Below are 10,690 nucleotides of genomic sequence, written 5' to 3' on the forward strand. Positions count from 1 at the left end.
CACTACGCACGACTTAAATGTTACGTTTATAACCGTAGCAACAGACCTCAGATGAGCCCAGATGCTTTGCGGCTCTTGTTTGCTGTGCTTTGGTTAAATACATATATGAAAGCAGTAACCTGATTTCCGTAAGTAATAATATGCAGACAGACATTGTTAAACAGACCTAATAATACACTGTACACCAGTGGTCAGGTGACTTAGACAGTTGATATCAAATTTTGTTGGTAAATGAAGATAAAAGATAAAAGAGGATAAAACAGTGAATGCTATATAAAGATTGCCCTAAGTTAAAATATGACATACATGGTATATTTGACATCTTTAGATGAGGTTTGTTGGGAACCTATATATACTACATAACCATGTATACAATTATTATGTTTTCTTTTTGGTAGGTTTCTTGCCTGGAATCAAGACTGCAAGAAAAGGTAGACATTCTCCTGTTCAATCCTCCATATGTTGTCACCCCTTCTGATGAGGTTAGTTGTTTTTTGACACAGGGTTCCAGTAAGCATGCTGTGCTTGCATAATAATACATAAATACTCGGAACCATTACTTTTTACTTATCATACAAATCAAGCATGTTTCCAAGTGCACATGAAGTGGCTGCGAATGTAGCTAATGGTCACTAGAATTTTGCCCACATGATATTTACATGTAGAAAGATACATACGCAACGTGTGTGCGTGTGCGCATGTGCCTGCGCGTGCGCGTGTGCGTATGTATGTATATATATATATATATATATAGAGAGAGAGAGAGAAATAGATAGATAGATAGATGGATGGATTGATAGATAGATGGACAAATAGACAGACAGACAGACAGACAGACAGGTGGATTTACTATGAAATCCTCGTGTTCTGGTGTTATTGGATATAGATAACCTGCAGTTATTGTTTTAGGTTGGTGGTAGAGGCATAGAGGCATCGTGGGCTGGAGGCACCAATGGCAGAGAGGTGACTGACAGATTGCTGCCTCTCATTGGCAAGCTACTGTCCAGAACAGGGCTTTTTTATCTGGTCATTATCAAGGAGAATATACAAGGTATGCATAATGCTAGTTTCAGCAGAACTATGAAGAAAACTTTTCTGATGAAAATGAATCAGTCAGGTCATTTTGGCGCTTTATTTCTGGCGGAGGCAGTTTTCGCAAAAGCCTTTTATTAAAATGACTGCGTGGGTCTTCTGTAAGCTAACAGTTGTAATTAAAAAGTAAGTTTAAAAGTTTAAAGAATGTCAATTAAAAATGTCATAGAGATAACTTGATTGATTTCTACTTGACCGTGAGGTTCAAACGTACCTGCTAGTATTTCGCGCCCTAACAGGAGACTTTTTCAAAGCTGACTGATGTTGTCAGATTTGACCACCAGATGGTGTAGTGGTCAACAGCTTAGTCCACACATGACCGAGTCTGTACCCCCCTTCGTCTTGGTTGATGTTTGGGGGTCATGTGATACCATGTGGTGGTCAAATCTGACATCAGTCAGCTTTGAAAAAGCCTCCCGTTAGGACGCGAAACGGTAGCAGGTACGTTTGAGCTTCACGGTTGAGTAGAAATCAACCAACTTACCTCTATTATCAACCAACCATGAACTTATTTCAGGATTTAAAATGTCATATTTGTGGGTTCCACTCTCTGCGAACTGGTTATCTTAATTTGAGTTGTCTAGCTTTTATTGAAATGCGTATTGCAGACGAGATTGAGGAGGAGATGAGGAGGCAGGGACTTCACATGGCGGTGGTGCTGTCACGACGCAGTGGACCGGAGCAGCTGCGTGTGCTGCGCTTCTCTCGTGCTAGCGACCCTGTACCAGTGCACTGACACATTTGTCTGCGGGGAATACTATACTGGAGATATCTCACTCACCAGCGTTAGTGGACACGAGTTTATTACGTGCAGGAGATGAGCAAAGCGCGCGAGTGAATGTTGCTCATAGAAGGGAAAGCGCGCGAGTGAATGCTACTTATACCAGGGAAAGCATGTAAGAGAATGTTCTGCTTACAGAAAGGAAAGTACACGAGTGAATACTGCTCACAGAAGGAAAAGAGCATGAGTGAATAATGCTTACAGAAGGGAAAACGCATGAGTGAATACTGCTTACAAAAGATATGGAATACAGAGGATAAAGAGTGCATTCATGAAAGAGAAAGAATGCTGCTTACAGAGAATGGGGTGGCAGAAATAAACTTGCTGCTTACAAAAGATCGAAAACAGGTCAATGTCTTGTCAGCAGGATAGGAGGAATGTGTTTTTTACTAATGGATAATTAGCATGTCAACATTGTTTTCTTTCCAAGTGTTCATATTGCACTCACCCAATTTTAAATACTGTGATAGGGCGGATTTGTGCAATATAGCAATCTGCTAAGTTACTTTGTAATCAAGGTCTGGCAAGGTGTTTCAATAAAAATGTGACCTATAAATTTGATCATCATTTATACATACTTAATAATATTTATTTTTAAGACTATCACTACTCATTGATGCAGGCACCTGATGTTGCTACTACCAGTACTATTTCTGCCACAGCTATTGCTGCTCTTACTGTAACTGCCACTGCTATAACTACTACCATAATGGCAACAAGTATAAAAAGTTAGAGTACCTTTGCATAAAACGAAGACTGTAATTGAAAATTCACAAATTTTATGCTTAGGATGCCTTTATACAGTAAGTTGCCTATATACAAATAATAACACCGTTCTGTCTTTGAAATAGAGCTATGAATTTTGAGAAAAAAAGAAATCAAAGTTTACTTATTTTAATGGTCAGTCAGTGTCAGTGAAAAGATTTTATTCGCATATCAATTGAAAATACATTTCATGTTAATTTCAACAGTCATGTGAAAATGTTTTGAACTGGATCTATCAGTAAAGTTTAAAAATCATTTGAATCCTATGTACTCCTCTGACCTTGAATATCAAGTACCATGATCACATTTTGGATACAATTCCCTATCTTATATCCCGAGTATCAACACCACAAGCCTCCCGTCCATGATACATCGCAATGTAAGTTGAGAAGAAGTGGAGCAACATGAAATTGCAAAGACTGCATACATTCTATCTTGCTCTATTCTCACTTTTACAACGTAAAATTGTTTTATCACGACTGTAACAAAAATGTGCAACATTAATGAATTCATCACAATGTAACCATCACCATGTGCAGCTTATAACTGAAACCACATGAGAATGTATAACAAACTATAAATTTGAACGGTGAAATTCTGTATAAGTTTGCAAACACTGGGCACTTGTCCTGGTCGTAAACTGTTGTGATGTTTCTGTACTCTATATTGCTTGACAAATCTACTTGAGTTTTCCTAATGCTCCTGTAAAACATGCTGCATAGATGTTGATTCATTTCACATTTGAATATATTGAATGCCCTTTAAAATGGCTCAAGAACCCATGGTTCAATGAGTTTAAACATGCAATAGTTGACCAACTCCCTATAAATTATGCATGTAAATGGTTTTGCAATAATAAATAAATAAGTGAATAATTTAACAGGCGAGTGCTATGATACAATCATTATCAAAATACTAAAACCCATGTTGACACTGAATGTATTCTGATAGTAATACACTGATAACTACAGGTCGCTGATAGAGTCTTGCAGCATTACAATTTGCAATGCCATTGTGTGTTTGAGCAACGCACATCTTACTGCCCCACTTAATATTTATACAGAACCTAATGCTGCAATATGCTAAACGTCCTATACAGTTCTTCCACAGTCACCCTTCCTCTGTGGGTCACAAACTCGTCAATCGTCAGGCCCAGTTATCGCGTCGCCGCCTGCTGAACTTACCACTACGTTATCTACATTGTTGCAATTGCTATCGTGCATCCTCGGACTAACATCGACATTACACGCTGTCGCCTGCCATCGCACAAGCGGCGCCACCTGTAGGATCGGTAGGCAGATCAGCGGGCTGTGCACAACTGCGCTGTCTGAAGTAGAGTCGGCTGAGGCGAGGGTAGTCAATGCAGTCACGTCAGTCGTACTATGAATCAGTTTTCGCTGAAGCTTTCCCTGCAGTTATTCAGTTTTATTTTCACTACATCAGTTCTAAGTATATTTGTAAAATTTCTACGATGCTATATAATGACTTATTATCTCATTGTTAATGATATGTGAATCTATTACTGTTTTAGTATTCATGATATCAACAGCTGATGATTAGTACACGCTTACAAATCTGTGATAATAGTTTCCAATGACTTTGTGCAACAACAAAATTAATTATTTGATTAGATACATTAACGGATATAGGGGAAATGCCATTTTAAATGTCACCTTAAATGTCGCTTTAAATGTCAATTTACAATCACCTTTTCGTAGCGTTGTCTTTTCCAAAGTCTGTCTCTCAGTTGCTCCTTTATTCGTTGCGCACAGTTCTTTTCGCGTGACTCTCTCCTTCGTTCTCGGTCTTTTATTCGTTCAGTTTCTCTGAATAGTGAATCTGCATTCCTTTTCCAAGCCATACGTGCCCTCTCTCTCTCCTTTTCGCGGGCCCTGCAAACACAGGATAGTATCACCCTTGAATCGAAATGCTGCTCTATTCATTTGCTGCTGCCAAAAATAGCAGACTGATCGATTACTAACTAAAATTCCAGGATAGCCACTGGTTTGCATTGTGAAGCCTACCTTAACTATAGCCAGGTATACTTATAAAAAGAGAGACTCAGAGCACTTGTAATAGTGTTTATTATAATATTTTCCTAGTGGAAACACTGTAATAATTGATTGTGGAACAGTCGAGGATTTATAGTTTGCCAATTCATTGGAATGAATGAAGTTGTGGGTGTTCTTACTTATACGCTGGGTTGGATCGTTGCTGGGCTTTTCGCTTTCGGTCCCGCTCCCTCTTGGTAAGCAACTCACTACTCTCAGTGTCAGGACAGTTGCTCGTCTTTGAGAGAATCGGTGACACCCGATTCAACAAGTCAGAGGAACTAAATGCCGAATTAAAATACGAATATTAAAATACGAATATGCCGATGCGTAAATTTTATGGAACAAGATTGAATAAATGTTCGGCGAAGAATGTGCAGTAAACAGCTTAATTGTTCAACCAGGAATGACAGCAAATTTCACTCGTATGGCCAAATAGATCAATAGATAAGCTGCGTTCACACGATATACACGGCCTCGCTGGTTCCGTACTTATCTGGTGCTGAATTCGGCTGAAATACCGTGCTAAGACAACCTGGAGTGTTCACACGAGAATCGAGGCTTAGCTGGCTAGGTATAATATAGACTGGTACCCGGTCGACAGTTCCACACGCTACACTAACGTCGTGTTGCGAACGGGTACCAGTCTAGGTAAGCGCGCTACAGTTTTGCAATTCGAATTGAGTTCACACGACAGACAATACGCGGCCAGCGTGGTGCCGAATATACGCGGATTACTCGGCGCGGAATGTGATTCCCCGCCGAGTAAGCTGCGTATTTCAGTACGGTACTGAATAAGCCGCGTATATTTTTAGCGTGTGAACGCTCAAGTACGGTACTGAAATCCTCGTGTGAACGCAGCTATAGATAGTTGCTAGATTTATTGTATAACAATTAGTTGTAATATTACAAATTTACAACATTACTACAAACCAGGCAATATAAAATTGAAGCTGATGAATGCTAATAAGTAGATAACATGTTAGATATTTGTTGCATGTAAAAAATATTGTCCCCAGTGTATACTTGAGATTTTCATGCAAGTAAATTTCACTTTTTTGAAATTACGACTGACACTATAATAGATCTATCTGCCTGGCTTGATTGACAGGAAATTCTAGCCAATCACTGTTGCAATTGGACATTTTAAAAGACAATGGTCGGCATCAAAGTGCCACGAAGTCTGACTCGATTTTATCACCTATACACAATGGCTATAGACCACCTACAATACTGCAGCAATTTGCCTCTGCACCTGCGATTGGGCAGGTAACTCTAGCCAATCACCATTGCAATTAGAGGCATTCTAAGAATGCTGCTTTTTAGCAAAGTGCCACAAAATTGATAATTTCGCAAACTCGTAAAAAAGAGGTAAAAACTGGTTTAGCTTATCCAACTATGAAACAATATCCCCAGGGGGGCGAAGTTATCTCACTTCGGCAGATAGGTCAGTAACAAGTTATGTCTTCTGTAGAGTTAGTACCTGACAAGAGTTGATTGGGCATTGTCTTTGGTAATGTTTGATAAGACATGGCCTTCATGGTCTTGTTCATTTAGTGTTCCTGAAATAATAGTCTCCGCCATTTCTGATGGCTCCTTGGAAAATATGCTTGGGCTCATCTGCTCTGAAGATTCCCCATCTGCCAAAATATAAAGTTTGGTTTTCCATTGGCTTCATCTGATGGTGATTATAAACTACTCATCTTCAGGTTTACAGTAGCATAATTATACAAAAGGGTCATTATAATAACTGTTAATTATAAATTAATGATATACATGCATGTTTTCTTTTAAAACCAGTTACTATAAGTATAGGACTTCAAAAAGTATGTGACCACTTTAGAAAATGTATTAGGACACGTACACATACTACTTCTATGCATAAATTAGCCACAATTAAAGGAACAGTAGCCTCTAGGTTCTAGGGTTATTTTCAGCTAATTTAGGTTATAATTGCGCTACATAAAAAGTTTCATGGTTCAATCGCTATTAGAAATATTTTTAAAAAATGTTTTAAAACTAACGACTACAGTTTGATTACAACGACGGTGGCGCCACTCAGAGCGCACGATCTGAGAAGTTGCGCAAAACCATTTTCCACCCAAGGGCTACAGACCGAGGGTATTTCTTATTTATTCATTTAAAAGCAAAAGGATTGTAATATCTTATAAACGACATATAGTTTCAGTTATAATATGGATAAATTTGCCCTAAAATGAATATCGTTCGGTTAAATAGCATTTAGGTATAAATATAATTGCACTTTTGTGATTAGCCCTCGTTCATTTACCTGCAAAATATAAATCCAAATACGCAACTTTTTCAGGGTGGCAGCACGGTCGCGGGTGTCATGGCGCCGTTCAAATTTCGTAGCGTTGATGTGTAAATAATTAATTAAGTATCTGGTGACAAATACATGTGGGTATAGACGATTTGTTATACAGTAAGTACAGTTGTATGCAGTAAAATCCTAGAGGCTACTGTCCCTTTAAGTGCCTGTGTACACGATCGTTTTTTATGAAATATTACTTTTGCTCGTCTACACAGCATCATCCAATCTGTAGACTTGCAAGAGTCAAAATTCGTAAAAACCAGTACACAGGAGCTTGTACTACATGTACATATGTGTATACCATGTATATTGGATAATGTCTTTTGTGATACTGACGTTACTAGTTTTACAAATAGCTTTCAGAAGATACAGAATGATGGCTATACCTTCATTAATATATGGAGTGTCATGCACAGCTTCACACGCTACCCAAGCACTGAGGTCTGTCTGTGCCACTTCTGTCACACTATCCGAGAACATTTCAGTCGATGCTACAGTAGTCAGGTTATTTTTCAACCGAGAAGTACTGCACGTGGTACCAACTACGACAGTTTGTAGATCTAAACAATGTTCAATTCTACTGACTAAAGCCTGCCTGGCGCCGATAGTTGGCTGGTTAGACTTAGTGTCCGAGTCATTGTTAATTCTACTTGGCTGAATTCTCCTCAGTGACACTTGCTTGCATGATGTGGTCTCGGGTTTTCGGTTAATCTTTCGCTCCATAACCTTACCAACATGGAATGGCTCACTATTATAGCATGTAATTACCCTGTCTGTGGCTCTCCCAAGGCTCGGATTAGTACCAGTAGTAGTAGTAGTACCAGATGTACTACAAGGGCCTGAGCCAATACTAGTACTACTACTACTAGCGGTATTGCCAGTAATATATGATAATGAACCAGGCCTGCCGTCGACGTTGTTGCCGCGCGACACCTGGCTAATAAGGGTGCAGTGGGTATTCATTTTGCTGCGTTAACTAGTACAGCTGCGCATTATAAAGCTGCACGGAGAAGTGGCGTATAAGTTTACGTCTCGGGTTTAAGTTAGGAGACATAACTGCTCCTACAACATTGTAAACAACTTGGATGCATGTACACACAAGTGTACATGGGCGCCGCCATACTAGATTCCTAACGCGGCCAGTGCGCTACCTGGTGGTGGTGATACAACACCACAGGATAGCTAGCTAGCGCCGTAGTTAGCGGGTGGGTGCAGCCTGTGGTGCAGCCCCATAGATATGACTAGAAGAATATATATATATATATATATATATATATATATATATATATAAATGTCCACATATTTGCACGCACGCACACATGCAGATAAAAGTGGCACGCCCGCGCGCACGCACGCCGACACACGCACGGACGCACACGCACTAGCTCTCACATACGAGCGCACACACACACACACACGCACGCACGCACGAATGCACGCACGCATGTACACACACACACCACACACGCACGCTCTCTCACACACACACGCCCGGACGCACACAAATACACACACACACACACACGCGCGCGCGCGCACGCACGCACGCACACACACACACATATATGTTCATGTATGATGTATACACCGTATATGCAATTCATGCGGTCTTGGCGATACTATAGTACGCCTACATATTCATCCTGGGTAGTCACTTGCGGTTTGAGAGTATATTTCGTTCGTTTTGAGGGGGATTTACAATAGCCAGTGCTATTAGTGTTATTAGGGGGATCGTTGGGATCGTTTATTTTGAAAGGGGATCGTTGCTATGGCATATATCAGTGTATATCAGAATAAAACTATCATACCGAACGAAACAACGAGATAGATAGATGGATGGATGAATGGATGGATGGATGGATGGATGGATGGATGGATGGATGGATGGATGGATGGATGCGATGGATGGATGGCTATGGGATGGATGATGGATGGATGGATGGATGGATGGATGGATGGAATGGATGGATGGATGGATGGTATGGATAGGATGGATGGATGGATGGATGGATGGATGGATGGATGGTGGGGATGGATGGTATGGATGATGGATTGGCTGGTATGGATGGATGGATGGTATGCGGATGGATGGATGGAGGATGGAATGGATGGGATGGATGGATGGATGGATGGATGATGGTATGATGGATTGGATGGGCATGGTATGGGATGGATGGATGATGATGATGGATGGATGGAATGGATGGATGGCATGGTATGGATTGGTAATGGTATGGATGGATGGATGGAATGGATGCGCATGGATGGATGGATGGATGGAATGATGGATGGATGGATGGATGGATGGATGGATGATGGATGATGGATGATGCGATGGGATGGATGGATGGATGGATGGATGGATGGATTGGATGGATGGCATGGATTGGATGGAGGATATGGGATCGGTGGATGGAATGGATGGCATGAAATCGGTGGATGTGATGGAGATGCGATGGATGATGGAATGGCATGGTGGGTATGGATGGATGGACTGGATCGGTGGATGGATGGGATGGCATGAATCGGTGGATGGAATGGATGGCATGGATGGATGGAATTGGCTCATGGATTGGATGGATGGAATGGATGGAATGGATGGTATGGATGGGATGATGGTATGGCCATGTGGATGGATTGGATTTGGGATGGCGATGGATGGATGGATGGGTGGATGGATGGATGGATTCGGATGGATGGATGGATGCGATGGATGGATGGATTGGATGGCATGGATGGATGGTATGAATTTGGATGGATGGAGGATGGATGGAATGGCATGCGATGGATGGATGGAGGATGGATGGATGGATGGATGCCGATGGATGGATGGATGAGATGGCATGATCGGATGGATGGATGGAATGGATGATGGCAGTGGTATGGATGGATGGGATGGATGGCATGGAGATGGCATGGATTGGAATGGCATGGATGGATGGATGGATGGATGATGGATGGATGATGGATGGGATGGATGTATGGCATGGATGGAATGGATGGATGGATGGAGATGGATGGGATGGATGAGATGGATGGACGATGGACGGATGGACGATGGACGGATAGACGGACGGACGGACGGACGGACGACGGCGGACGCGACGGACGGACGCGAGGAAACGACGGACGGCACGGTACGGACAGGACGGACGGACGGACGGACGGCGACGGACGCGACGGATGATAATTGAATGGCATGGATGGATTGATGGATGGATGGTTCATGGCATGGATAGATGGTTTGAATGAAAATGGATGGATGGATGGTATGCGATGGATGCTTCATGGATGGATAGATGATGGATGAATGGTCTATGGCATGGATGGATGGAATGCCCGTTCCATGGATGGATAGATGGATGAATTCATTCTCTCGCGCTATCACGTCGGTCGCCGTTGATTGCCAAAAGATTATATATTTCTTCGCGTCGTTCTTATAGATAGTATAGAGAGTTCGCGATTTCTTCATATTACCCACAACTGTAACGCCGCCGGCCATTACGGTTCCAGAAAACCAGCTTCAGGCTTGCTACAAGTACATTGAGCAAACGCCACCTCTGCTTAATTTTATTCGCCTATTAAGCAAAATCCGATCACAACGCGCTCTCCTGCGGTGTTGTCAACTGCAGCAATCGGTATCAGAGAGAGCCACACAGCTTTTTTAGG

General features: G+C 41.6%; 2 protein-coding genes across 3 annotated transcripts in view; one reads left to right on the forward strand and one right to left on the reverse strand.

The window, feature by feature from the left end:
* Nucleotides 1-2,442, forward strand: part of LOC106821328 (hemK methyltransferase family member 2-like) — a 5,211-nt gene extending 2,769 nt beyond the window's left edge. Inside the window, exons 5-7 of one of the 2 annotated variants that reach the window (XM_014826085.1) lie at nucleotides 399-482; nucleotides 910-1,051; nucleotides 1,701-2,442. In XM_014826085.1, coding sequence (XP_014681571.1) covers nucleotides 399-482; nucleotides 910-1,051; nucleotides 1,701-1,828 — 354 coding nt within the window. In that variant the 3' untranslated portion in view covers nucleotides 1,829-2,442. The remainder of the gene's footprint in view (nucleotides 1-398; nucleotides 483-909; nucleotides 1,052-1,700) is intronic. The other variant, XM_014826086.1, reaches the window with a different exon arrangement.
* Nucleotides 2,443-2,635: 193 nt separating this feature from the next.
* On the reverse strand, nucleotides 2,636-8,148 carry LOC106821327. Its single transcript, XM_014826084.1, has 5 exons — nucleotides 7,408-8,148; nucleotides 6,173-6,329; nucleotides 4,830-4,970; nucleotides 4,347-4,530; nucleotides 2,636-4,047 (listed from the first exon to the last, which is right to left on the reverse strand). Exons 1-5 carry the CDS (start codon nucleotides 7,982-7,984, stop codon nucleotides 3,778-3,780), a joined length of 1,329 nt encoding a protein of 442 aa, XP_014681570.1. The 5' UTR covers nucleotides 7,985-8,148; the 3' UTR covers nucleotides 2,636-3,777.
* Between the last annotated feature and the right edge of the window lie 2,542 nt (nucleotides 8,149-10,690).

Source organism: Priapulus caudatus, unplaced genomic scaffold (genome assembly GCF_000485595.1).
Source record: "Priapulus caudatus unplaced genomic scaffold, Priapulus_caudatus-5.0.1 Scaffold68, whole genome shotgun sequence".
NCBI lineage: Eukaryota > Metazoa > Priapulida > Priapulimorpha > Priapulimorphida > Priapulidae > Priapulus > Priapulus caudatus.

Excerpts from the sequence above, each read along its gene's own strand:
- LOC106821327 (XM_014826084.1), bottom strand. The coding sequence starts at position 7,984 with ATGAATACCCACTGCACCCTTATTAGCCAGGTGTCGCGCGGCAACAAC. Across the intron at positions 4,531-4,829 it reads CGATCCAACCCAGCGTATAA|GGCCCGCGAAAAGGAGAGAG; the intron begins GTAAGAACACCC and ends CTGTGTTTGCAG. Across the intron at positions 4,048-4,346 it reads AAAGACAACGCTACGAAAAG|GGAAAGCTTCAGCGAAAACT; the intron begins GTGATTGTAAAT and ends GAATAACTGCAG.